At 36.2% G+C, this 27784-nt stretch overlaps 3 protein-coding genes and 1 pseudogene across 6 annotated transcripts; 2 read left to right on the forward strand and 2 right to left on the reverse strand.

Moving 5' to 3' along the window:
- Window positions 1-1844: 1844 nt before the first annotated feature.
- LOC133697634 (importin beta-like SAD2 homolog) lies at window positions 1845-10504 on the forward strand. Of its 3 annotated transcripts, none has more exons than XM_062120329.1 (21): window positions 1845-2059; window positions 2136-2314; window positions 2417-2587; window positions 2711-2821; window positions 2915-2992; window positions 3239-3435; window positions 3516-3576; window positions 4273-4347; window positions 4552-4629; window positions 4744-4806; window positions 4880-4963; window positions 5052-5230; window positions 5715-5754; window positions 5849-5992; window positions 6181-6300; window positions 6389-6604; window positions 7410-7586; window positions 8029-8710; window positions 9066-9256; window positions 9540-9675; window positions 10191-10504. In XM_062120329.1, exons 1-21 carry the CDS (start codon window positions 1915-1917, stop codon window positions 10340-10342), a joined length of 3279 nt encoding a protein of 1092 aa, XP_061976313.1. In that variant the 5' UTR covers window positions 1845-1914; the 3' UTR covers window positions 10343-10504. The 3 variants fall into 3 exon arrangements, with proteins under 3 accessions (XP_061976313.1, XP_061976312.1, XP_061976314.1); XM_062120328.1 differs by having other exon boundaries at window positions 1846-2059; window positions 8020-8710; XM_062120330.1 differs by having other exon boundaries at window positions 1846-2059; window positions 8035-8710.
- Window positions 10505-12160: 1656 nt separating this feature from the next.
- On the reverse strand, window positions 12161-14504 carry LOC133696593 (ADP-ribosylation factor 1). Of its 2 annotated transcripts, none has more exons than XM_062118814.1 (7): window positions 14329-14504; window positions 14056-14226; window positions 13892-13962; window positions 13212-13331; window positions 12924-13042; window positions 12567-12648; window positions 12161-12429 (listed from the first exon to the last, which is right to left on the reverse strand). In XM_062118814.1, the coding sequence occupies exons 2-7, from the start codon at window positions 14201-14203 to the stop codon at window positions 12424-12426; spliced, it is 546 nt and encodes a 181-aa protein (XP_061974798.1). In that variant the 5' UTR covers window positions 14204-14226; window positions 14329-14504; the 3' UTR covers window positions 12161-12423. The 2 variants fall into 2 exon arrangements, with proteins under 2 accessions (XP_061974798.1, XP_061974797.1); XM_062118813.1 differs by having other exon boundaries at window positions 14056-14229; window positions 14329-14497.
- A 2318-nt stretch (window positions 14505-16822) lies between these two features.
- Window positions 16823-18060, reverse strand: LOC133696648 (protein MITOFERRINLIKE 1, chloroplastic-like; annotated as a pseudogene).
- Window positions 18061-19256: 1196 nt separating this feature from the next.
- On the forward strand, window positions 19257-26126 carry LOC133696221 (DEAD-box ATP-dependent RNA helicase 46). The gene is made up of 8 exons (XM_062118337.1): window positions 19257-19545; window positions 20134-21337; window positions 21558-21779; window positions 22512-22580; window positions 23115-23384; window positions 23462-23812; window positions 24170-24447; window positions 24624-26126. Exons 2-8 carry the CDS (start codon window positions 20147-20149, stop codon window positions 25729-25731), a joined length of 3489 nt encoding a protein of 1162 aa, XP_061974321.1. The 5' UTR covers window positions 19257-19545; window positions 20134-20146; the 3' UTR covers window positions 25732-26126.
- The last annotated feature ends 1658 nt before the right edge of the window (window positions 26127-27784 follow it).

Consider the following 27784-nt stretch of genomic DNA (forward strand, 5'->3'; position numbering starts at 1 on the left):
TTAAAATTTTAAATTAAATTGATTTTTTTATATAAAAATAATGTAATTTTTTGACAGGTAAATCAACAGTCAAGATCCACTTGATGTGGATGGAGTACGGGTTGAATCCATGGAAAGTTCTTAAATTATGGATACGAATTTTATCCTGTGATAATGGAAGGAAATAACTAATTATTATATTATATTATATTATATATTCGATAAAATTGTAATTGTAGTTTTTTTTTCGAGGAAACAAGTTTTTTTTTCTTTTTTTAAACATTATTATTTTACAATTTGCCTATTTAACATCAATTTTTTTTTCTTAACTTCGTTTTTTTATTATTTCTTTTTTGTTTTTCCTTCTTTCTTTTTTTTAAAAAAATATCATGCAAAGACTAAAGAAATAGTGTTTTACAATAACAATTATAATATTATTTTATTTTTTTGATAGGTTAAGAATTAAACTAATATCTTACATGTTTTTATAAATATGTATGATATTTATTATATGTTAGAATCGATTTTTTTATTTATGATTATACTTTTTACTCGATGTTAAAAAACACATTAACAAGACTTACATGTTATTATTAAAAAAAATTATTCGATTTGCAACGAGACAAAATAAATAAACACGTCAACATTTTGATTTTTATATTTATTAGCATATATGATTATCGATTTATTTAATTAAATGTTTGTATAGACTTTTTGATATATAATTAGAATTTTATCAATAAAAATATATTTAAAAAGGTTATATATTTATTTTTTCACATAGAAAAAGTACATTAAACATGCCATTATGACAAATCTTTTTACGCTGATCTCATCTTGCCAACCTAGCATGAAGTGGAAAGCTCACCAGTTATGTAGCAACGTATAAACATGCTTCTAAGAAAACACGATTTTATCCGTGAGACTAGAAAAACGGAAAGTTAAATTGATTTTTTGTGTCACAGTTTTGATGAGTTGCGGGGATAGAACCGATATTCCACCTTGGTTGTTGCAACCAGTCACGAATTATTAGAAATGAATGCACAACTGAGTTGAGATACTTGAGTTTGTATCTTCGAGTGAGTGTTTTTTAAATTGCTTTTAACCTTAAAAAATATTAAGTATTTTTTAGTTGTTTATTTTTAATAATTTTGATGTGTAACTATTAAAAATAAAAAATATATAATCTTAATGTATTTTTAATTAATTTTTTTTCTAATAAACACTATATACTACAACACTAAACATACTAAGTATTTGTTTAGAGGGCACCAGAGCTTGTAGCCCAACAGCAGAGGCAAGATTTCTTGCCTCTATCACCTGGGTTCGAGCCCTAGCGTCCACGCCTGTCACCCCCGCGGTGTCTTACATGTCTACTGAGCTTGCAGGGTGTTCAGTGGGTCCGGGAATTAGTTGTGGTGCGCGTAAGCTGACCCGAATACCCCGAGTTAAAAAAAAAAGTATTTGTTTAGAGGTGCAAAGACCTTTTCTTTTAACTGCTTTTTTAAAATGTATTTGTTTTTGAAAAGTTTTTTTTTCAAGTGTTTTTTTAATAATTTTGATATATTAATATTAAAAATAAAAAATATATAAAAAACTTATTTTAAAACACTTTATAGGAAAAATATATTTTTAAAAAATACATGCCTAACACCAAACAAAAAAAATATTAAATATAAAAAATATTTTAATATATTTTAAAATTAAAATATTTTTCAAAAACATATTAACAAATACCAAACACAATAACATGACAGAGCTCTTGCTTGCACACGAGAGGTTGAATTCCATTCAGTTCATTTGTTTTGCTTACGTCATAATACATTGTTTTTTCCCGCCCAATAATTTCACACTGCCCCGTCTTTTCCCTCTTTCTTTCCCATAATTAGGGTTTTCTCAATCCAGCGCCTAAAACAAACAAAAACAAAAATCTCCATGGCCATGGAGGTCTCTTTAGTAGCCCAGCTACTGAACGACACTCTCAGCCCCGATAGCACCGTCGTTCACACAGCAACAGAATCCCTCGATCGCTTCTCTCATTCTCCTCACTTCCCCTTCTCTCTCCTCTCAATCTCCACCGGTAGCACCACCTCCATATATCTCATAACTTCTTTTAAAACCACTCAATTAATTGATCTTACTTTCGTTTTCCGCAGGAGGCGGAAATAATGGGCAAAGCGTCGCAGCTGCCACGTACCTTAAGAACTTCACTCGGCGGAACATTAACAGTGAAAATCCGAATTCAAAATCGAATGTCAGCAAGGAATTCAAGGATAAGCTTATGCGATCTCTGCTTCAGGTCGAACCTCCGGTTCTAAAAGTATTAGTTGAAACGGTACACACGCACATCACTCAATTTATTTTTCATTTCAACACTTGTTTGTCTCCCCTGCACACCTTAATTATGGATTTTTTTTATAAAAAAAACTGCTGGCAGTTTCGGATTATTATTGCAGAAGAGTTTGTTAAGCAGAATAATTGGCCAGAGCTTGTACCTGAATTATGGTCTGCTATTCAAAATAGTAATCTAATTAGCACTGGTGCGAATTGTGAATGGAAAACTATCAATGCGCTTACGGTTCTTCAAGCACTCGTTAGACCTTTCCAGGTACTTATTTATTAATTTTTCTTGTGGCAATTCGGATATTAATATTTTTTTTTCGCGTTTTATCATCAATGACAATTACTCAACTCAATTAAACTCGTTATGACTGTGTTTACTATTGGGCAGTACTTTCTAAATCCTAAAGTTGCCAGGGAGCCAGTGCCACCGCAGTTGGAGCTGATTGCAAAAGAAATTCTTGTACCAATGCTAAGTTTATTCCATCAACTTGTACAAAAGGTTCTGTAGTTGGCTTCCACTGTGTATGTTGACTGTTCCTAGTGATCATAGGCATACGTTTTCAAATGATGGGTTATATTTTTCATCAAACAGGCGTTGTCTGATCAGGGTCGAATAGAAATGGAAATGGAGATGATCCTTCTTATTGTATGCAAGTGCATGTATTTCACTGTAAGTACCTTTTCACGTTCTCCAAATGCTATTTTGGCAAACTGTTCTTAAGATCCACATTATATGTGATCCATTTGTTTTTGGTTTTGTGTTCTTAGCTAAAAGCTAGTTGCTACTTGTGCATAACCTTGACTCCTTTGTAATTTCTCAACAAATCATTCTGGCTAAATTGAACAAAATGGCCTGTAGTTTTCTCTTGCATTTTATCCATCTGCCTTTTCATTTGACCTGTGTTTAGTTTTATAGGTGAGGTCGCATATGCCATCTGCATTAGTTCCTCTCTTGCCTTCATTTTGTTGTAATTTGATCGGGCTTCTGGGTTCCTTGAGCTTTGATCATGGTGTTGTGCCAGATGATCAATACTTCTTACGATTGAAGACTGGAAAGAGGACCTTGCTCATATTTCGCGCTCTGATTACCCGACATCGGAAGTATTCTGACAAGTAATAGACTGGATTTTACTTTATATTGTGTTTCAGTGTTAATGCACTTTCATTGATAATTTCTAACTCTACTTTTATAGGTTAATGCCAGACATCATAAACAGTGCTTTGAAGATTGTCAGATATAGCACAAACATCAGCGTGAGTTCTCTCCCTCTCTCTTTCTCTCCCACTCAATTTTAAAAAATTGTTGTAGATGATCATTGCTTGGCAGCTGGCATCCACTTACAATTGCGTGCAACATGTTTCGTGGGATTGTAATTAAGCTGCATCCTGAAAATCATTTGTTAAATCTGTGGGTTTGACCTCAGGCTTGGTTCCTATTATGCTTCCTGGAAGAGCCTAGGCCTTGCCTTATCTTCATTTAAGTCAACATGTTTTTCTAGCTTCAATGAAGACTTGACCCCCCACACCAAAAAAAAAAAAGGAGAGAGATAAAAATTACTTGTATTCTCCTTCTATACTGATGCAGCTGCCCCTTCCCCCTCTTCTCTTTCTTGTGTCATCATAAGCACCGTACAGGGTCCTAAGATTCCTCTCTTTTCTTCATTTCATAGTATGCACATGCTCAAGCTTTTATTAAAATTTAAATCCCAGCATCCAAATAAATACATATCTGTACATGTACATATGTGCAGACACAAACACACATGTACATTCGTTCCTAACTGTTGCAAGTTATCCATATATTGTTCCATTTTTTTCTTTAACTTTTGATGGTTTGGTACGAGTTTCTACAATTCTCATCTTCAGTTCTAGTTACTTCATAGGTTGTGTTTATCCAATTTCTGCTTTGTTGGTCATATCAGAACTTGAAAAGCGGTAATCTTTATGCAGAAGCTTGATTTCCTTTCGGAGAGGATTATTTCATTAGCTTTTGATGTAATTTCAAACATCCTAGAGACTGGCCCTGTAAGTTCTTTTGTGCATTTTGAATTCTGGAAAAGTAATATTTAAGTTGATTTTGCCTTTACTATTATTGTTGTTGTTTTCTAGTTAGTTTTATGTTCTCATTGATTCTACTACTTTCTGGTCAGTATACGGATCACTTGTTTATTGTTGGGGTTTCTGGCTTAAATACAATTCCTTTTCTAAAGTTCAGTTTCCTGGAAACAGGGATGGAGATTAGTTTCGTCACATTTTTCATTTTTATTGGACTCTGCAATCTTACCAGCATTGGTCCTGAATGAGAAGGTGTGTTTTTTTTTAAATAACAAAAAACTGTTACATTTCCTTGAGAAGTTTTTTGAATGTAATAACTTGATTTGGTTTCTATTCTTAATTTTTTTGTGTGGCCTTTACAAGTAGGATGTTTCTGAGTGGGAAGAAGATGTAGAAGAGTACATTCGAAAGAACCTTCCATCTGAACTTGTATGTATAACAATTTACTCTCTTCCTAACTGTTTTGAATTTTATTATGTCCTTATTTTTAGTATATGTCCAGGAAGAAATTTCTGGATGGAGGGAGGATCTGTTCACGGCCAGAAAAAGTGCAATGAACTTGCTTGGTGTTATTTCAATGTCGAAGGTATGTACTTGATGGTTCTCATAAAGTGTTTTAACCTATATTTTTTTGGCAAAATTATTCTTCAAAGTTTGTCTTTGGATGTTTGCAGGGACCTCCCATGGGGACTTCTAGCAATGGTTCTTCAGCCTCATCCAAGCGGAAAAAAAGTGAGAAGAACAAGAGCAATAATCAGCGCTGTTCTATGGGAGAGTTGCTAGTGCTTCCATTTTTGTCAAAGTTTCCCATCCCTTCTGGCACCAATGCATCTGAAGCAAGAATTATAAATGAGTGAGTTCATGATACAGTTGATAGATATTGTTATTCCTGCTCCAACTTGAATCTCCTGGATTGATAATTTTCCTACCTAAGTAATAGCATGGCTTGTAAATTGAACTTGTGTCTTTTGTGTGGTTTAGTGAGATTATGTTGGCACTACATTGTCTTTCATAGATATGATTACACATCCATTTGTGAACGTTGACTATGTGGAACATCAATGCTGGAATATTATTCATCATCATTTTCTCGCTCTCATTCAGATATGCATCACTTTCTTTTATTTCCTTCATATTCTCATGTTTTCTTATCCTGTTTGTGTATTAACCATGGCAGTTATTTTGGTGTTCTGATGGCATATTACTGACTGTGGAACATCAATGTTGGAATATTATTCATCATCATTTTCTTGCTCTCATTCAGATATGCATTACTTTCTTTTATTTCTTTAATATTTTCATGTTTTCTTATCCTGTTTGTGTATTAACCATGACAGTTATTTTGGTGTTCTGATGGCATATGGTGGCCTGCAAGATGTAAGGAAATGGAAACCCACTTATTATTGACTAATGTAATGTTTTTCAACAAGTCTTTAATTTGTTTTTTCTGGTATTGCCATTGGAAATACAGTTTATAAGGGAGCAAAAACCTGGATATATAACCACTTTGGTTCAAACTCGGCTGCTACCACTTTATAAGATACCTGTGAGCTCACCATACTTGATTGCTTCTGCAAACTGGGTTGTAGGGGAGCTAGCGTCCTGTCTAACAGCAGTGAGACTCTTGCTCATGCCATCACTTTTATTAAAGCAAAAGTTGCATTGATCTACCCGTGTTCTTGTTATCTCAATTTTGCATGCCCTTTCTTCTTATGTTCCAATATTCTCGAGCAGTGAAGTTTTTTTAACCTTTTAGTTTAGCAATATCTGATATCTCCTTTTGACTTTATGCCTTGCTTTCAGGAGATGAATGCAGACGTATATTCCTCGTTGCTCAAGGCACTGACAATGCCGGATAATGAGCACACTTCTTGTTATCCTGTGCGAATTTCTGCAGCTGGGGCTATTGCAGAGCTTCTTGAAGTAGGTCCAAATAAGACACCTGATTGTGCAATTGCATTCAGTATGCGATCCTGGTTTCTGACTTCACTTTAATATTTGTTTTCCTTAGAATGACTATCCGCCACCTGACTGGTTACCTCTTCTTCAAGTTGTGATTAGTCGGATCAATGTCGAAGATGAAGAGACTTTGATATTGTTTCAGCTTCTTAGTTCTGTGGTGGAGGCTGGTGATGAGAGTGTGATGGATCATATCCCTTTTATGATCACATCATTAGTTGGAGTCCTCTCGAAGTATATACATCCTAGGATGGAAGCATGGCCTCAAGTACGTGTTGATTCTTGAAGCTATTCTTGTGGTTTGTTCTATCAGTTGTAATTAGTTTCCTGATCATTGTATTTCTTACTTTCCAATTGGAAAAAAAGTATGAAAACCCTGCTTAGCCTACCAATTTTTGGCATATCACTCCATTTGTTTCATCCACATGGAGTGAATGCAAATAAGCAAAGAAAAGAGTTTCTGATAAGATGCCATTCTCACTCAATTTCATAGTTATATTATTTGATAGCACTGATTTAAGTTCATCATCGAGTGCTGGTCTTGCTTCGGCTGAGACCTGGAGACCTGAATGTGTTCATAACTGTCAACATTTGTGCATTGAGTAGATCACTGCACTTAAGCCATTCTCTCTGTTATGCTTTGCTACGTTTTCCCATCTGCTAGTTGGTTGCTTCCATGAATAAATTTCATTTTCTTCGATTTATTGGTGTTGCTCAAGGATTCTACTGACAGCATCCTGTAACTATTCTGTGTTTGTGGAGTGCAATGTTATGCAGTTAGTTGCTTCACAAACTGTGGGTCATTACCCACCAGAGAGTAGATTGCTTCACAGCATGTGCCCCGTTTGTTTCAATGCATTAATAGTATCTAGTTGTGCCACAATTTGTAGGAATTTATGTCGCTATAAGTGCATACCCTCTTAATCTTATCTTTACCTGAAATACGATGTAGAATATGTGATCATTTTTACTCATGATGTTTACAAGTGTGAAAATGTCATAAATGGTACTGGTTCCTCAAATTATGTGTTTTGAAGTATGATTCTTTTATTAATTAATACTGTATATTATAGGTGGTTGAAAGAGGCTTTGCAACATTAGCAGTGATGTCTCAATCTTGGGAAAACTTCATACCTGAAGAGACTGAGCAGATTGAATCAAGTGAAAAGTGGATATCTGGTCGAACTGCGAACGGTAAATCTTTGTCAGCACTGTTGGAACAGGCTTGGCTTGCACCCATGCATCCAGTGGTAAGTCTTATTTTCTTTCCATGTTCTGGGAGAAACTTGACCAAATGTCTCTTGTTAACACATACACAGATTGCTGTTTGGAGGAAGTTGCACCAGTTGTCTGCTATCAAATAACTTATTTCTTTAGATAAATTATTGGGACACATCTAGTGGGAGGAAATGGTTTTTGTCAGGTTTTCTCATAAATAGATTATTGTTTATCTTTAGAGTGCAAAATTTCATGATATGCTTCCTTGTTCAGCTTTGGGTCAACTATTTTTCACTTGTGTTTTTCCATCACTCTGTGTCCACATCAGAATGGTTCACTAGTTCATATTTTGTGCTCATGACCATATTTGTATACCTTCCGCAGGCAATTGCTGTACTCTACTCATAATGAGTATTTGTTTTCTCGTCTTTTTTTTTTCTTATGTCCATTTACTCTTACTTGAAGTTTTATAAGGATCAGGATGGTGAGGTGCGGCCCACTCCAATATGCTTGGATGATTCATCGACTTTGCTACGATCTGTTATGCTATCTGTTACTGGAAGCAATGCAATTCAACAGCTTAAACTATCTGAACTATTGTTGGTTTGGGCTGATCTGATTGCTGACTGGCATGCTTGGGAAGAGTTGGAAGATTTGTCAGTCTTTGACTGCATCAAGGAAGTTGTTACTCTACACAGTAAATATGGGCTGGAGAATTTTATTGTTAGACAGATGCCATCACCTCCTGCTCCACCAGTGCCACAACAATCTATCATTGAAGGCATTGGTGCTTTTGTAAGCGAGGCCATCTCACAATATCCATCTGCAACTTGGAGGGCTTCCTCATGCGTTCATATGTTACTAAATGTCCCGAGCTACTCGTTTGAAACTGAAAATGTGAAGCAGTCCTTGGTTACTGCTTTTAGCCAGGCTGCATTTTCTCGTTTTAGAGAAATTCAAAGCAAGCCCTGTTCACTGTGGAAGCCTTTGTTGCTTGTTATATCATCATGCTATTTGTGCTATCCTGATACCGTGGAGGCCATTTTAGAGAGAGCTTCAGAGGGAGGTTTCACGATTTGGGTGTCTGCTGTTGCTTTAGTGGCCACTGGCTCTTTTGAACCTGGTCTTTCAACAAAGTCCGAGATAAAGTTAACAGGTTAGTAGGTTACTACTGCCTTTCCTTTTTTTTTTTTTGAGAAGGGCCTTACTTGTCTCCTCTGGAATGTAAAGGAAATCTAGTCCCTTACAAATTGTACATGATTTTAATCTATAAATCAAGTTGCTGCACATTGTATTTTTGTTTCTTTTAAATTTGATTAAATTCACCACATGTTCTTAAAAGTTACCTTGGGTTTGGGTATTTTTGACTGAAGCTGAAGTTGAGAGTACCAATTGCTTTTTTTTCTGACTACACAACTCTATTGATTATATAAAAGTTTGCCGCATCAGATTAGAAAATTTAGAATAATCTTGTACGCTGAAGATCAAAGTGCATTGTTGTTGATTCTCAGCAATGACTTTGGCCAAGGTGATAGAGCGATTGTTAGGACAGCAGAAATCAGGGGTTGGTTTGTCAATTGACTGCTTTAAATCACTGCTGGAGGCATTGGTAAGGTTGAAAGAAGTGCAGGATGAAATGGAAGAAGATGAAGAGGCTGAAGAAGATGGTGACGAAGAAGACGACGACGACGATGACAATGAGGTTGGACTTCCAAATTATCCTTTATGAAAACAGTTTTCTAAATGATGCCAAATTTTATTTCCTCCATAGCTGTATCCACTGAGTACCCGAGCTACTTGATTAATTTTTGCAGCTGTTTGTAGTAGCTCATGACTATATAGAAAAGTGATGAATCATGCTGGAAAATTGGAAGAACTATATGCTGGGGATTATGCTTGTTATCCATTTAGTTTCAAGTACATTATTCTGTTTTGCATCTTGAAATCACTTGCAAGTTTAGCTCTGATTTTGTTTTTCTGATTAGGATTCTGAGGAGGATGAGCTTGAAGAAACGGAAGAGGAGTTTTTGGAAAGGTATGCAAAAGCAGCCTCTGCCTTAGAGAATGGTGTGGTTGTTGAAGAGGGAGATGTGGAAGATCAAGAGCATGAAATTGAGCTGGGTAAGTCTGACTATACATTGTTCTGTAGAAAGTGTAATTACTCGGAGGACATTCTTGTCACTGGGCAGTTGGAGGCCATAGAAAGTGTAATCACAACACAAGATTGTGATGTTGGAACGAGTTGACTAGATTGACTGTCTATAGTCAGATACTGACTTGGTTTTATAATCTACTTAGTAAATGGTTCTAATCCTTTGGAGAGCAACACATCAAAACTGAAGAGGATGCTTCGTTGGTCTCCAATGAAACTTGTTAGATCGTCGATTAGTAATAAGATAAGGGAACTCCCAAAATACCCCCCCGTAAATAATCTGACCTAGCAATTCACTTTTAGCTGTATTTGTCTACTTCGTTTGGAGTTCTGCATCATTTCATGGTTGTCCTTTGCAACAAGTTAAGACAGGATCGTTATTTCCGTGTTGCATCTATTGGGTTTACCATCTCATGGATTTATGTTTCTGTGCAACTTTTGTTGTCAATTTGAGTCGTTTGCTGTTTTTTATGGTGGGTTGCAGGTTCTTTGGATGAAGCAGATGAGGAGAAGGTTGTTTTGTCATTGATAGAGAGGTTCCACCACGTCCTCATACAAGGGCATGGTATACCACCCCATATCGTCTCCAGTTTCCTGGATGCCTTTCCAAAATTCAGCTGCTTCTTCCAACAATAGGAATTATGGACTCGTTACAAGAACAATGGTAGGATTTTGTGATATCAAGAGTTGTTTGAGTTGTTCGCTCTTATTTTGTTGGTTTGCTTGATATATAATTTTGTCCCATCTCCCAAACCCCAAACTCATGATTGAGATTCATAATTATATTTTATTTTTTGATGGATAGAAAATCAAATTTATTATCAAAATAGAGAAATAAAAGTCAGGTGGCCATCAAGCAAATGACACATCACAGCAATAACATCGTAAATGCAACGGATTGGACGGGCCTCCGTGATGTGATGGGGTCCTTGAGACTTGCGGAAAGGCTAGCTTATGTATCTTTTGCCTAAATCTGCAAGGCATCGAGAATAAGTCAAGCATTTGATGTTGGCTTGCCGTGTCCAGCCAAAAATCAAACTAAAACAAAGAACTTGCTTCAGCTTACTAGAGAAAAAAGTTCTGCTTGTGGAGATGGTGAAGCCCAAGATATGTGGGACTCTTTTTGGGATCTTCTTGGTATTGGTTACTTGTGGTAAAATCTTATAACCAACATCGCACGTATTTTTGGATCTCTCTTCTGAATCCATGCTCACGAATCGAAGTTATTCTCCCAAATATGAATACTTTCTATCATAAATTGGCACAATTTGTAAGTATGAGAGGAATGTGGGGTTCTGCCTTGTGGCTGGGGAAAAAACATAGAGGTTCCTCGTTGCTATATTGCCTTCTCTCTCTTGACGTATAATTTGCCAATGGCCATAACCTAAAAAGACCCAGTCATTGGTCTAGGCCCTGAACGGTTTCGTTCAGCTTCGTTTGTTGGCCAGTATCCAGGAAGCCGCCACATCAATTTAATATAATGAACATGTTACAGTGCGGGAATGTGATTGTATGGAGCTGACAAGTGGCATCCTATTCTTGAGCCGTTTGCTTTGGCTCAAAGAATTGAGGTGTGACACGTGTACCTTTTCGATTGTTTATTTGTGGAGGGTAAAGTAGGAATCTTGCTCTGCTAATGGAATTTTGTCTGGAGCAGTATAGCTTCTAGGATGATTCTCTCTTTTATTAGTGTTTGCCAGTGGTGAAGTTTGGGAATGAAAACTAATTTTAAGGCTCTATTTTCGGCTCTCTGCTATCACGTCTAGCTGCCTATCTTATTAACATTTAAAAAAAAAAAAACATTTAGGTGTAAAAATATAATTATTATTTATAGCTCTAAATATAATAAGAAACTTAGATGAAGACTAGATTTAACTTTTCTCAGTAATATTAAATGTAATTGAAAGTAGAGATTATATAATTTGTTATTTTCTAATTTTATATTTTTAAATATAATAAAAACTAGTCATTACCTAAATATAGGTTTTTCTTTTACTAAAAGATATTATCAAAATTGTAATGGCACTAAAAATGATGTAGTTTATTATGTTTTTTACTAAAAGGAAAAAAAGAAAAAAACATAATTATTCTTTTAAGTGCTTACTGTGAGGACATGAATTTCTCATATTAGTCGCGTCCATATAAATTAGATAATATCTCATATATGTATATTCTTAAAAAATAAATAATGTTTTATTAACCATTGGAATTTATGGTGTCATATAAAAGATATTTTTTTAAAACGGAGAAACTTTACAAAAATAGTTCTTGATATCTAAGCCAGTTCTGTATTTAGAAAAAAAGTATGCTTTATAATAAAAAATCTTTTATGGTTTTATCTCAAATAACTGATTAAGTCAAAGGTCTTCTAAGATTAGCCAGGTGTAAAATTCAGATGGCAATGTTCGAAACTGCATGATATTGCAATGTCGGAGACTGAATATATATCATAACTTGACTGAAACTCATGATCATAATCAGCTTGATTGAAACTCAATTACTTGGAGCTTATTCAGAATATATTCTGATGCAAATGCCAATAAATAGTCTACACTCTGATGAAACTTAAAAAGACAACCAGAGTGCTGAAATGAGAAATATAAATTTATAAAACAACTCTTGTGGAAAAGAAGAAAAGAATGGTGGCAGCATGCATCTACAAAACCCAACATCAAATGCTAGCACGCATTGTTGAGAAAATTTAAAACTCCAGTCCACTAAGCCTGCAATTTCAAAAACGTTAGTTAGAGAATATAACTGAAAAGACCGCAATTAGCAGAAAGTGAAACATTGGAAACTACACAGATTAAATCAAGTTCTAATACGAGCAACGAAGAAAATAGGTGTTATTGTGGCATGCCTTGCTAGAAATGTTGTTTGAAAGCCAGTCCAGTCCTTCATAAAGCCCTTCTCCTGAGGTGGCACATGTGCTCTGGATATACCTGAAAAACATCAACAAGAGTTACATGCTTGCTTATGTTTTTGTAGAGCAATCATGATATGGAGGGGTGGTTCAAAAAAAGAAAGAAGGAAAAAGCATGGAGAACAAAGAAACTTTTGATTCCAAATTTGTATTCCTCCAAAAAAAAAGTGTGCATTTTGTAGCTGGAAGGAGTGGGAGCAGCACTGCACGAAGACTCCCTATTATATATCGGTGCTTCTCATGCTTTGTAGGGTGAGTGAGAGAGACTCCGAGGGAGAATACTATCAACTTTACCAGTGGCGTTGTCTTAGAGAATGAAGACCGAGTTTATCAGTTATCTCAGCAGCATTCATTGCATTTGGAAGATCTTGCTTATTTGCAAATACAAGGAGCACAGCATCCCTCAGCTCATCCTGCCCAGAAAAAAAAGGTCATATTATTTCCTCAATCCTAGCACATCACTGCATATAGGTTTATGCAAAATTATAATGTCACTAGTTCCAGTAGCATAAATGGAAGACATATCTGCCCTAGCAAAATCATAAATGGTGAAAAACCACCAAAGATAGACACCCTCAGCACCTCATTCAACATCCTGTGCAGCTCGTCTCTGGCCTCACCAACTCGGTCTCGGTCATTGCTGTCAACCACAAAGATAAGCCCTTGCGTGTTTTGGAAGTAATGTCTCCACAAAGGACGAATCTGAAATCACGCATAAAAGAAAAAATAATTTGCAGACGAGTAATAAAACCACTTCATTTTATTAATCGAAGGTACACAAATTTAAGTTGAGTTGACCAATAGACATGCACTAAGAAACCCAAAGGGAGCTTTATAAATATAAAAACGTCACACAGTTACTAATCCAACCAAGAGGAAAACGAATGTGTTCGCAAGCAAGGCCAACAAGCCCCTGGATGAAAACACACATCAATGACAGACATTGATCATCATCGTTGCATCCTATTCAGAATGCCATTTGCACAATACTCAGATAAAATCCAGGAAGGTAGAAAGCAAATCCATTCACGTCAACCATGGTTTTACAACGAAGTGCAGGTAAATCACACAATCCCAGCATGATCATTACATTAACAAAATGAAGGTCAATAATTTTTCCAATACATACAGAACGACATCATGTACGACAATCCAATCGACCACACAAGACTATTAAATCATACAACCCACGCCAAACTAGAATGACAAAAAAAAAATATTAATTGGAAGATAATAAAATAAATCAGACAGATGTGAATTACCTTGTCTTGACCGCCAACATCCCAAACAGTGAAGCTAATATTCTTATATTCCACAGTTTCCACATTAAATCCTAACAACATGTATAAACACAGATCCAACAAAAATCAGCCAATAATTAATTTTTTTTTAAAAAATAAAGTTTGTGAATAAAATAATAATTTACCAATGGTAGGGATAGTAGTGACAATTTCTCCCAACTTGAGCTTGTAAAGAATGGTGGTTTTACCAGCAGCATCAAGACCTACCATCAGAATTCGCATTTCTTTCTTCGAGAACAATCGGCCAAGTAATTTCGTGAATGACAGCCCCATCTCGCCTTTCCTCAATTCTTCCTCTTCTGTCACATTCAACTCAATTTTTTAACCGATCCACATCTAATTAAATTCTTCAAAGATCTAATCTAATATAATGAGATAAGACAGAATGAGAGAGTTACCGTGGTGTGTCGAGGAGTGACCAGTTTGAGATCTGATTTTCTTCGCTCTCTTTAACAAGGAAATGCGTTTCCTCTTCTGTCTCTCTGTGTTTATTAAAGGTTGACGCGATAGTCGGAGTTAAAAATAACTAACACGGTTGTTCGAATTTCTTTATTTCGGGGCGCCGAGGGAGTCAACGGTCACATTTGTTTTGTTTCATGTGGTCATCCTTGAATTTGAAAGCGTGGTGCTAGAACCTGTCTTTTAAAATATTTTCTAAAAAAAATATATTATTTTTAATATTTAAAATTTATTTTTTTATATCAACCTATAAAAAAATTTAAGAATATAAAATATTAATTTTAAATAAAAATATAATAATAAATTTTCATAGCAATTATAATCTATATGTATGTTGTTACGAGGTTTAAGCTCTCGGTATTGTGTTTTAAATGAAGATTGTTAAATTTTAAATTTTTTTATTTTAAATTATTTTTTTATTTTTAAATTATTTTAATGTATTATTATCAAAAATAATTTTTAAATTATTTTCTTAAATATCTTCTTTTACGTGTACTTGTAAACATACACGTGTCCATTTGACCTTTATTTTTCACCAAACTTCCACACTCTTTTTTTTCTTTCTTTCTTTCTTAATTGTTATTAGGATGCCAAACGAAGAAACGAATGTGGAAAGAAATTTATGTAATTGTTATTCAGAACTCGATTGGGAAACAAGTTAGTATGGGCAAGCGAGAAATCGAGAACGCTCCGAACAGAAAGTTGTATATAGAACATATAGAGAATAGATATCTGCCACATTTCTGTCCTTTCTAAAACTCTGATGAAAAAGGAGAAAAAACAGCGCCATTCTGTGCCCACACAAAACAAGATGCCGAAGATATATTTATCTATGCTTGAATGGCTACTGAGAACTGAGATATTGGTTTACACGTAAGTGGTCCGTCAGGATTTATTAATGCGTAGAAGATTTCTTCAGGGCTAAGAATTCCTTATTGCAAAATTAGGATTTCCCATATCATCTACTAGCGTTTGTTTCTCTACTTGATTGACATCCAAAACATCTGCATGATGCGCTGTCCTTGCCAAAAAATTTCTTCACATGGACGGTCATGGTCATAGACACGTGTGCCTGTCAAACACTAGAAATTCTTTCACTCTCAAAACTGCCTCTCGTAACACTTGGAAGGCAATGATTTAGAGAGAAAATGGAGACTTCTCGGAATCAAACCACCTCTCGGTTCATACAAGTGTGAGTGATAACTGAGCGCGCCTTCATCCTTGCCTGACAAGTAATCTCTCTAATAGGAGCAGCAGAAACAGTAATCAAGTAATTAGCTGGTGTTTATTTGAATGTTCTACTAAGCGCAACTACAGAAGGAGAGATTTAGAACAAAAACAGCAAAGAAATTAAATACAAGTGAGAACGTTTTTTACTGAACGAAAACATCATTTTATCAAAGGAACAGTTGCATCCATAACACGATGCCTCGTCAGGAAGTGTTTTATACGTCTTGAAAAAGATTTTAATTGCATATGTTTAACGAGAAACTGACTACAGATACTATTCCAGAATCAAGACCATGCATGAAAAGTTCCTTCCCTGTCTCAAAACAGGAAAGAGGGGAGGACAATGGAAATTGTAAGTAATGTTTTTTGCAGTCCAGGACAAGGAAATCTATAATTCGACAGTATGAACTGAGGAATATATGCAGAGGACAGATAACAGTGGATTTCAGTCTTACAGATCAAAGCAAGTGCACAAAATGCCCTGGTATGAAAATGCTTATGAATCGTCTATTATTGATAGTCATCTGTTATACCACTGTAAGACTGAATTGAGTGAAACTTGGGAAAAGGACTTGCTTATCAGTTCATTGGTAACAATCATGGTAGTTCCATAGAGTGACATATTTAAGAAACAAGATCCAAACCCTCTGTTGAAGCCCCACCGTCCATCTTCCTCGAGGAGAGTCTTCGTTGCTTTGAGTACAGAAGGTCTCCCAGCACCATAATTATCCATAACCTTCCAGATATAGGACTCTCGTGTTTAGAGTCACTCCGAATATAACAGTTAGGTTCCAAACCGCACAACTATTGAATGAAAAAAATATGGTTTTTCCTCCTGTGGACAAATTAATGCAATAGAAACAGTGAGTGGTCGAATGATACTCTATCAAAGTTTTTAGGCAATTATTGATTTGTAACATAGGACATTAATTGACATACTATGAACACATTTATGCTTTCTCTGTTAGAGTAACTCAAACTACAGGATGGATGCTACAGTAAAACGATTCCATCGAAAAAAAAAGAGCAAATCCCAAAATCCTCTCAAAGATACTGTTCCCAGAGTACCGAAATAATCCAAAAATATATCATTATTGGCTAAATCAAGGCATTACATTTCAACAGATCTTTTTTATTCTCAATCGAGTGCTAAATATTTGAAGACAAAACAACCTTAGAAAACTAGAAAAGGAGCGAACTAATTTACACATCCAAGGGCACATGGTGCACACAAGAAACTAGATTTGACAACATGCCTGCGACTCCATTCGCATGCTGACACGTGTTGCTTCAGGCATGTCTAAACCTTCTGTGTATTTCAACATCATATCTTTTGACACTTCAAATGCTGTCAAAGAAAGAACTCCATCAGGAAATGCTCCAATAGCAGAGGTGCCAAAACCTCGAGAAAGACCTGGAATACCATCATTCCGCAACATGTGTGAGAGCCCAGAATCTGCTGCTTGCATTCTAGTCTTCACAACTGCTGTTGGATGCAATAAGCCTTGCTGAATAGTAATTAAAGAGGACAGCACCAGTAATATGAAATTTTGTCTTGTCCAACATGGATAAAGGCCAGTAATTAGAAGAATAATTATTTTGTATTTAGCAAAAACACTAGTAGTACCAATGATTGACACAAGCAATAGAAAAATCCACGAAGTTAAAGAGATGATGCATGATAAGAACAGATATCTACGCAACTCATCATTGAATAACTATATAAACTGTGAGTTAAACTGCAAGCTCACAGCATGTTTACTAGAAAGGAAACGAGGATGGAGAGGTCATGGAGTCGTTGGCACCTACTTGATGCCGCCACTCGGACATTACTCGATAAAGGCACAAGGCTGACAAAAAGCACCCAGAGAGCCAAAAGACACTATTTATAGCTTAAAAAACAAACTCTAATCAATTCCTGGATGCCCAAAAAAAAACATGATCGAATGATTCCGTGACAGTGCCTGTCGATGAATTCGATCGATTGTCAAAATCCATTAAAAGAAATCGCTCGACGGGAGAGAATCCTTTCATATAATAGAACAACACCATCATCAATGTAATTGCTTAAAAGAGGTACACAACAGAACAGATGTAGATTGAATAACTTTCACAAGTTAATTTATGAGATTAAAATGATTTAACGTTGTTTATTTATTACTAGGCCAGTGCTATTTGCATCCCAGCTGCCACCTCAAGAAGGATCAAAGTGTTATTTTTAACATTACAGCAAAACACCAGAGCAGTAAAAACAAAGCACACTCAACGCTAAAACTCAAAACTAACATAATCTCTAAAAAATTAAAAATAAACCAACTAAGAATGAAAAAAAAATAATGCACCTAGCCCGATTGTTGTCAGTATCAGCAAGAGCCAACTCAGGAACAGTTGCACCTTCAGTTTCGACAGCCATTGATCAACCTCAGGTTTTCCTACTGTTTGCAAATGTGGTTAGAGCCAGGGAACTTTTTAGAAGGCAAAAAAGCTGCCCGGGTGTGTCGGTCTTCAAGTGGGGAAATGTTGGCGGCATGTCTTGCCCTTCAGTGTTATTTTTTGAATTTTGATGAAAAGCTTTTTGAAGTGATGGTAACGCGGCTGTGGTGGTGTTTTTAAAAAAATTAAAATTTTATTTTTATTAAAATTTAATATGGTTTGTATGTTTTGAATCGTTTTGATCTGCTGATATCAAAAATGATTTTTAAAAAATGAAAAAAATCATTGGCATGTATTTTGGCACGAAAAATTATTTGAAAAGCACTCGCAACCACACTGCCAAACATGTTCATAGTTTTAAACTGCGTTGTAAGCCTAACCCAGCTCAGTTTTTTTTAAATTAAATTTAGATATTAAAAAGTGTTTGAATCGTGTAATAATTATTTTTTAAAATATTTTTTTAAAAAAATAAGTTAATATTAAAATAATAAAAAAATAAAAAATTTAAATTTAAATTTTTAAAAAATATGATGTGAGCTACATTCTCAAATACCATTAAATTGATTAAACTTGAGTAATTTGATCGGTTATTTTACACGTCGATTGATTTTATTAAACTCAAATAAGGCTAAATCAAGTTAATTCTAATATTTTTTTAATTATATCTAAAACAATATACTTTTAAATTTTTATTTTATTTTTATAAGAAAAAATAATGTTATTTTATGTGATGGAAATTTAATTTTTTTTGGTTGGTTAAATTCAGGATTGAGTTTGACAATAATAATTAAAGAAGTGTTTTAAAATATAATAACAGTTGTGATTTAAAATATTTTTTACTTGAAAATATATTAAAATAATATTTTTTTATTTTTTAAAAATTATTTTTTATATAAATAAATTAAAATAATCTAAAAATATTAAAATAATAAATTTTAAATTAAAATAATAAATTTTTAAAAAACACGATTTTAATCGTAATCGTGGAATACCATAAAAAAGTAGAAAGAGTTGAGCGTGCTTTCAAAAAAAAAAATCAACACGATGGGGAGTAATTTGTGAAACACAAATGATTGGGGGTTCAATTGTAGTCACCCGGAAGAATTCATCCTTTTATATATTCTCTCACCCTACTCACATCGACCGTCAGATTTATCGATTTTCTCAAGTGCCCCACGAAATCACAACCATCAAGAGTCTGTCGGCGAAGGTAAAGAATAGATACGGCTAAAAAATACGCGAGTTCATTATGAATCATAGACTGTCGGGCTAACCAATACCTTTTCTCTCCTGTAACCCTAAAATCGATCGACACAACTACACAAGTAGGCAGTCTATTTTTCAGACGATTTTCTCATTCGAGTTAGACTAGAGGACTCGAAATTATTATTTTATTTAAAAGCTTTTTTTAAAAAACTCATACCATTCTTTCTTGTAATCCTTTTCCTCATATTTACAGACAGTGTAAAAGCTTGGCAGACATCCTCAACAAGGTATTTTGGGTTTTTTTTTGCAATCGTTTTGAGATGATTTTAATTATTTTTTCGATATTATATAGGGTTTATCTTATCAAGTGTACTGTATTTTCAATTTATGTGTATTTATCTAATACATTCGTTATTAGTATATGAATCGCTTTTTTTTTAATGGTTCGATTTTTATTGAATCCGTGAGCTAACAATCAGTTGAAGAACTTGAAACAAGAATCTTTTGTAATTTAAGCTTTTTTGGATTTTCGAGCTGAGTTTCATTCTTGAAACAACAGAATGCCATAAAAATGGCACTGATGAAGTTGTTGATGGTAATGTTTCTCAGATAGTGATGAAAAACTTTTGAATTAATATTGTTTGATTACATAATTGAATCCGGAATCTGTATTAGATGCCGCTAAAATATTTTCATGTTTTAAAAAATCAATTAATTTGGATGAGTTTCAGGTTGAATTTCATTTTTGTTTGGTATCTGTAATTATGCACAATAGTTTTCTCAGGAAACTGTTGAGCTTATGTTGTATTTTTCGTTTGTTTTCCAATAATCCCACTTGTTTTTTTTTTTTTTAATTGTGGTTTCTCTGGTCGTAGATAAATATTAGGCATGGCTACTGCTGAACCAGCTTCAGCTACCGTTGGGCCACGGTATGCTCCAGAAGACCCAACCCTTCCCAAACCATGGACAGGACTGATTGATGGAAGTACAGGTCTTTTATATTACTGGAATCCTGAAACCAACATCACACAGTATGAAAAGCCCCCATCTGTGCCGCCACAGATGCCTCCTGCTCTACCTCCTAATGCTTCTACGCCTAAGTTGGCCCAGATACCCATGGCACACTCATCGCAACCAAATGGCTTGGTGGCTCAAGCTGCACAACAGACTATGCAAGCATCACAGCAACAAGGGCAACAGATTAGCCAGTTGCATCAACAATATGGACAAGTAACTTCACAACAGCATGGTCCCCAAGTAGTGCAGGTTTCTAACCAGCAGGGTGCACCACAGCAAGGCTCACAGTTGGCACAGGCCATTCAACAACCGGGGCAGTTGAGATCAATGCAGCATCCAGGTCAGCATCTGCTGTCCCATGCAGGGCAGCAAATGCCTCAACAAGGAGGTCAGCAGGTGCCCCAGCAGGTAGGACAGTACATTATGCAGCATCAAAGCATGCAAATGCCACAACCACAAGGACATCAGTATGCATATCAGCAGCCAATGCAGTACATGACATATCAGCAAAATGTGCTTCCACAAGGCCAACAAAGCTCGCAGCAGCAGGCACATCTTAGTGCACAAGGGTTGCAATTTCCTAATCAACATGAATACAAGGCAGCGTTGCCGAAGAGAGAGGAAGTTGAGTTCCAGCAAGGAAATCAAACTGGGTTTTCTCCAGCTCGGTTTCAACAGACTGGTGGATCATCCTCTCAAAACCTGTCTTCTGCTGGAAGCAATCCGGTTTGCATGCCGCATTCTGGTGTTCAGTTGGGTCAAGCTCAGCAGTTTGGTAGCTCTTCTGTTAATATTCAACATCCTCCTTCCATGGTTCAGATGCAGCAAATTGGGGCTGATTTTCATCAGCAGCATGGTCCTAGGTTTCAAAATCATATGGGTCCCTCAGTGATGCACAACCAGCAGTCTAATCTGCCCCCTGCTGGGTTAAATATGGGTTATGAGAACAATGCACATGGTAGGTCTGGCAATGATCATTATATTAATGCTAAAGTGGAAGGGCCTGTGATGAGTCCCCATCAGCCTGAGTTCACAGCTATGTCTAGGGCAAGAAAGCAGCAGGTACATTAGTTTATGCTCTCATTCAGTAGCCTTTGTCTCTAGGAACTGGTTTCAATGAAAGTTTTAGCTTATAAAATGTTTGGAAAAAAAAAGAAAAAAAATCCTTTTGCATCCTAAATAATTGAAAATTGGAAATGCAAATGAGCATTGTTGATGGGTTCATTGATCATGTTCTCTGATCGATTGGCTCATCAGTGAAGATATTGCTTATCCTTTTCAGGATTCAAGGACAGGGAGCGTCCCATTTCAGAATGTCGGGCCTGGTCATGGTGGCGGATTTAATGCAGATGGGCATCCCAACCATAATATGTATAGTCATGCAACCAGTGGTCCACCTTTTCCAAACAATGCATTGATGAGACCCTCTTTCATCGAAACTGCAGACATTTCTAACCTCTCGCCTGCTGAAGTTTACCGCCAGGAGCATGAAGTCTCAGCTACGGTCTGTATAATAACTTGACTAGATATTATGATCATGTTGATTTGCTTGTGATAGTCCTCGTCAATCCATTTCAATAAATGCTAAAATAGGCAAGTGGGTGTCACAACTAATGACTCAGCCGGTAATCCATTATAGCATAGTCATAGTAAGCAGAAGGAATTAAAAGCAGAAAATACTAGGCTGTTTGGAATTCATGTAGCTTTTGGATGGATCAGATCATTGACCACCTAGGCTTCACCAAATTACATCTTTTGCTTTGTGAAGATGTGGTTGCTGATGAGCTGAGCACTATCTGACCAAGTTGTATGGATGTGTGTCACCCAGTGACTCGTTATTGGATTTGATAGGAGTTATAGAAATGTGATGTTCATGTATTTTCTCTTTATTTCACACATATTTCATTAATTTATGCTATTATGAGGATGGTTTTTAGATTGGAATAGTTTATTCTACTAGACCTCATGTAGTCCTCTTCTCTTCTTACATATAAGAGCTGAATGTTTTTAATATGTTCATTATGTTACTTTTTGAAGGGGTTTTTTATAAGTTATTTGTGTTTCTTTCTTCTGTCTTTTCCTTCTTCTTTTTTGATATTTCCCTTTGCGAATTTACCTTTCATTTGGAAAAAGGCTTGTCTGTTTTGGTTTCAGTGTTTCATTCCCTTTATTGTACCTGATGGCATATAGTTATTTAGGATTGTTTTTATCTTATACTTGTCTGTACATTGTGTAGGGTGACAATGTTCCTGCCCCATTCATGACTTTTGAAGCCACTGGTTTCCCTTCGGAGATATTACGAGATGTAAGTTCTACTTGTGCCAATATTTTAGGTTATATGTCTTAGGTTTAGAAGAATGAATTTAAGATTTGCTTCTTTCTGTTTTTGAGATGTTCTTGCCTTTTGAATTATTTTAGACTCATAATTTCTCACTTGTCGCAGGTGCGATATTTGCTCCGGAGGAGGAGCATATGTCGTACGCTGCTCTGCTATTGGCATATTTATTCATGCAAGAACTATTCTGATTTTTTGGAGGCTGCAAAATGGACAGTTGGAGCCTTTCATGTGCATCTTCTAGGAAGGTGGTTGGCCTTTTGTCCAATTCACACCTGATGTGACTGGGATTTGTTGCTTATTGGCTCCGTCTCATATGTCTTTATTGCCCTCTTTAGTTGCTCGAGTTGCTTATGTAAGCAACTGTATACCCATGGATTTTTAGTTTTTTCCTTTTATGTCACAACATGCTATTGGTCACCTTTTATATTGTTTTAAGCACCGATAACTTTGATACATTTAATTTTATCAGTCTGCTTATCTAGATTCACACTTTTGTTCCAGATACATTCCGCTGGATTTGTATCTCCGACACCAATTCAGGCACAAACATGGCCAATTGCGCTACAAAGTAGGGATATAGTGGCCATTGCCAAAACTGGTTCTGGTAAAACATTGGGTTACTTGATTCCTGCCTTCATTCTTCTTCAACAGCGACGAAATAATGCTCAGAATGGACCTACAGTGTTAGTCTTGGCTCCAACCAGGGAGCTTGCCACGCAAATACAAGATGAGGTGATGAAATTTGGTCGATCTTCTAGGGTCTCTTGCACGGTGAGTCTTCTCTCTGAGAGCTATGTATTCACTTTCCTTTGGAATGTTGGTTCATATGATTTTGTTCTTTATTGCAGTGCTTGTATGGTGGAGCTCCAAAGATTCCTCAACTGAAAGAATTAGAAAGGGGAGCAGATATAGTTGTGGCAACACCTGGTCGACTCAATGACATCCTTGAAATGAAAAGGATTGACTTTAGGCAAGTTTCACTCCTTGTGCTTGATGAGGCTGATCGAATGCTTGACATGGGATTTGAGCCTCAGATCCGTAAGATTGTGAACGAAATACCTCCTCAAAGGCAAACACTTATGTTCACTGCAACCTGGCCAAAAGAAGTGAGGAAAATAGCAAGTGATCTTCTTGTTCATCCTGTCCAGGTGAACATCGGCAGTGTTGATGTGCTTGCTGCCAACAAGTCAATCACACAGGTAACTTGTAAAGTAGTTCATTTTTTGTTACTTCAATGAGAATGCAATGGAGTAGATTGCAGAATTATGCTTTTTGGGGAAATAAACCTTCTTCTCTAAATTAATTTTCATCAAATATTTAATATATTTATACTTTATGGGACTAAAAATCACCTTGATGCTTGCTGAATATGTTTCTTTTCTTCTATTCAAAAATTTACAAATGATTTCTCGAAATATTTTTGGATATTTATATGCAAATTTCATATTTATTATGTTGCAATTTGTATATGGTCCCTTGTTCTTTCTATAAACTGAATAATGTCTATCTGCAGTATGTTCCCTTATTACTATAAACAAAATAATGTAAATCTGCAGTATGTTGAAGTGGTCCCACAAATGGAAAAGGATCGGCGCTTGGAGCAAATCCTTAGAACACAAGAGAGAGGTTCCAAGGCTATCATTTTCTGCTCTACAAAGAGATTGTGTGACCAGCTAGCACGGAGTATTGGACGGAACTTTGGAGCCGCTGCAATCCATGGAGACAAGTCTCAAGGTGAGAGAGACTGGGCTTTAAACCAATTCCGGAGTGGAAAATCTCCAATTTTAGTTGCCACTGACGTTGCTGCCCGTGGTCTTGATATCAAAGACATAAGGTTAGTTCCTTCCTCCCTTGAATACATAGATGAGAGTTTAATGGAAGTGGAAGTTTAGGACGAAGATTCTTGATTTTAAAAAATTATGCATATTATTTACTTGTTGGAACATCAAGCACTCTCTGTGGTGATTGTCTGTTGCAAATTGCAATCTTACATCAATTTTCATTTTCTAGGATTGTTATCAACTACGACTTCCCCTCTGGGATTGAGGACTATGTTCACCGAATTGGTAGAACTGGGAGGGCTGGTGCAACTGGGGTGTCATACACCTTTTTCTCTGAGCAGGACTGGAAATATGCAGCTGACCTGGTTAAACTGCTGGAGGGAGCTAATCAGCATGTGCCCGTAGAGGTGCGAGAGATGGCGTTGCGTGGTGGACCTAGCTTTGGGAAGGATCGAGGGTTGAACCGTTTTGATGCTGGCAGGGGTGGTGGGCGGTGGGCTTCTGGTGGCCGTGGTGGGATGAGAGATGGTGGCTTTGGTGGTCGTGGTGGGATGAGAGATGGTGGCTTTGGTGGCCGTGGTGGGATGCGGGAAAACAGCTTTGGGGGACGTGGTGGGATGAGGGAAAACAGCTTCGGGGGACGTGGTGGGATGAGGGATGGGAACTTTGGGGGACGTGGGGGGAGAAACGACTTGTTTTCTGGGCGGGAAAGCAGGGGTAGGGGATTTGGTGGCTCTGGTGGTGGACATGTAGGCTGGGGTAGGAATGATCGAGGCCCAAATGATCGTCATAGTTACATGGATGGCCGTGGACGTGGTCATGGAAGATTCGATGGTAGAAGGGATATGACTGATAAGAGTAGGGGCAGAAGTTTCAGTCGAAGCCCTGATAGGGCTCGAACACGGGGTTATAGCCGGAGCCGGAGTCGTAGTAGGAGTCGGAGTCGGAGCTGGACCAGAAGCCGCAGCCGCAGCCCCCGACGCAGCCCCAGCCGCAGCCGCAGCCCCCGCCGCAGCCGCAGCCGTAGCCCCCGACGCAGCCGCAGCCGCAGCGGCATCCGCAGCCATAGTCCTCAACATGCCAGTAGTCACAGCCGTAGCCCTCGAAGGAGCCCTGATTATGATAGATTTGAAAGGCCTCGAGAAAGAAACATTGATGAGAAGGATATGACAGTTCCAGAATTGAAGGCTTCAGAACAAGAAATGTCTCCAATGTCTCCGGGCACACATGGTAATGCATTTTCTGGAGCAGAGCTGCTGCCAGCCACTGGGAGTGCTGAGCCAGTGCAACAGGAGGCTACAGGAGATCCAGGGCTTCCTTCAGTTGCTGAAGCTTGAGATGTGAAACAATTTACTTCAGTATTTGAGCGGAGAATCCTAGTTTTAGTAATCAAATGGTTTTGGTGGCCCTGACTTGTCCCAATGCTGGCTTCTCTGGGAATTGGTATAGTAGCAGCGACTTAAGGATCAGCTGCCTCGGTGAACAAAATCAATCAAACTTGTCGTATTTTGCATATTGGGTCAGAATGTTGCTTAGTTGAGCTTCAATTTGGCACTCTTTGCCGAAGGGTGAGTTCATCCTCATTTTTATCTCGCCATTGTAGAGACTATTATGAACGTCTTGTTGGGGGTATGATGTGTACTGCTTGGATGAGTTAGTTACGTGTTTGCATTTACTGACAATTCGTGAGTTGAATATCAATATTTGAAAGAGTTATCAGATTCAAGATAAATTCTTTTTTCCTAGTAGAATCAGCTTTTGTGGTTGTAAGATAACCTAACTTGAACAAATACCTATAACTGGAATGGGGGAGTGTCAAGAGCGCAAGTAGTCACTAGTTATGATCTGCTCAATCCACTTTTCCTTTGTTTTGTGTTTTTTACTCGTTTGTTTCCTCCTGTATCAACGTTTTGTTCGATACCTTCAAGGAGTGGCAGTAGTGAGTATTTAAGACTAGGCTGGTGGTTGGCATCACGTGTATCTGCTATTGTACGCGTTTGCATGCAGGGTTGATCTTTGGGGGGCTGGCCTCCTACTTAGATGCCGTTTAATTGACGCCACCTTATGTTTTATACAGATAAGGGGACACCCCTCGAGGCTCAAAATTAAAAACTAAAAACTAGAAGGTATCAATAATGTTTTACATAACAAGACATTGTGAATTAGTTGTTCTTAACAAAAATCATTAGTATGTGTAATAATGATATTTTTAGTCTTAGTAGAAATCATTATAATGAGGGTAATATAGGTTTTTTTTTTCAAGATTTGGAAGTCATTATCAAATTGATTATGAATAACTTGCTTTTTTATATTTTCAAATCACGGAAAAACACTAAATTTCTTTTAAAAATAAAATTTATTTAATAGAACTTTAGGTGCTTTTTTGAAGTTATCACATTTTATAGCATAGTAAAATAACTAAATTATTCTTAAAAATAAAATTTATTTCACTAGCGTCTAAGGGTGTTTTGTGATTTCATCGTAGTCTAGAATTTCATGGGTTGCGAGTTTTGAAGACTAACCTGAGTTTATAAGATTCGCTTGGGTTTGTTTTTCTTTTTTCTTTTTTTTTAGGCTTGTGTTTTTTCAGTTTCGTCATTCAATATTTTTTTGGTCGTGAGATGGTGTCTATGACAGAGTGAAGGTGAGTCTCTAGCATGCTTTTCTTTCTTCTTCTTCTGAGAATGATATTGTCAATGTTTTTTTAATTATGTTATTAAATTAACTGAGCTTATTAAACCCAGTCAAGTCAATGAAACAGGTTTCAAAATTTTCATGCCATTTTAAAACTATTAGCATTGCCTGAACATCTTTTTTCTATGTTGGGAAAATTTTGACTTGACCGCAGCATAACACAGGCCATTTTTTCTAGCTAGTATGTTCTAAAAGCAGTTTTTTTAAAGTATTCTAGTATTTTTTTTCAGGTGTATCAATGAATATTTTATAAAAAATGCTAAAATTAATACTAAAAAAATAAAAAAATATCATGTGAGAATAAAATTTAAATAAAACAATCTATATGTACATGCATAGCTGAAAATCACAAAGTTGAATAAAACATTTATTGAAGGATCAACTAAATTTTAACATGATTGTATTAACATTATAATTTTTATAAAACCTTTTATTTTAAATAGTTTTTTTTTAATACACGTGAGATAAATATTGAAGATATAGACATGAATAAAAATTGTTTTATACCTTTTAACTAAGGTTATTTTTTTAGTAAAATTTATTAAAAGATATAGTTTTTTTAAGTAACTAATGACATAGAAAATAACCAATGATACTCTATAAAAGTATAACAAAAGTTCAGTTTAATTATTTGTTTAATTTTGATGCAATTTTATTTTTTTTGAGTTTTTTTATTACATGTGATATGGATAGAAA

The sequence above is a fragment of the Populus nigra genome, chromosome 6, assembly GCF_951802175.1.
Source record: "Populus nigra chromosome 6, ddPopNigr1.1, whole genome shotgun sequence".
Classification (NCBI taxonomy): Eukaryota; Viridiplantae; Streptophyta; class Magnoliopsida; order Malpighiales; family Salicaceae; genus Populus; species Populus nigra.

Bases quoted from the DNA above. Each gene is read 5' to 3' on its own strand.
- LOC133696221 (XM_062118337.1), top strand. From the start codon at position 20,147: ATGGCTACTGCTGAACCAGCTTCAGCTACCGTTGGGCCACGGTATGCT. The intron at 22,581-23,114 runs GTAAGTTCTACT...CTTTTGTTCCAG, and splicing joins CTTCGGAGATATTACGAGAT to ATACATTCCGCTGGATTTGT. The intron at 23,813-24,169 runs GTAACTTGTAAA...GTAAATCTGCAG, and splicing joins CCAACAAGTCAATCACACAG to TATGTTGAAGTGGTCCCACA.
- LOC133697634 (XM_062120328.1), top strand. From the start codon at position 1,915: ATGGCCATGGAGGTCTCTTTAGTAGCCCAGCTACTGAACGACACTCTC. The intron at 2,822-2,914 runs GTTCTGTAGTTG...TTCATCAAACAG, and splicing joins TCCATCAACTTGTACAAAAG to GCGTTGTCTGATCAGGGTCG. The intron at 8,711-9,065 runs GTTAGTAGGTTA...GTTGATTCTCAG, and splicing joins GTCCGAGATAAAGTTAACAG to CAATGACTTTGGCCAAGGTG.
- LOC133696593 (XM_062118814.1), bottom strand. From the start codon at position 14,203: ATGGGGCTGTCATTCACGAAATTACTTGGCCGATTGTTCTCGAAGAAA. The intron at 13,332-13,891 runs GTAATTCACATC...GCGTGATTTCAG, and splicing joins ATGTTGGCGGTCAAGACAAG to ATTCGTCCTTTGTGGAGACA. The intron at 12,649-12,923 runs GTAAAGTTGATA...GATGTTTTTCAG, and splicing joins TCTCTAAGACAACGCCACTG to GTATATCCAGAGCACATGTG.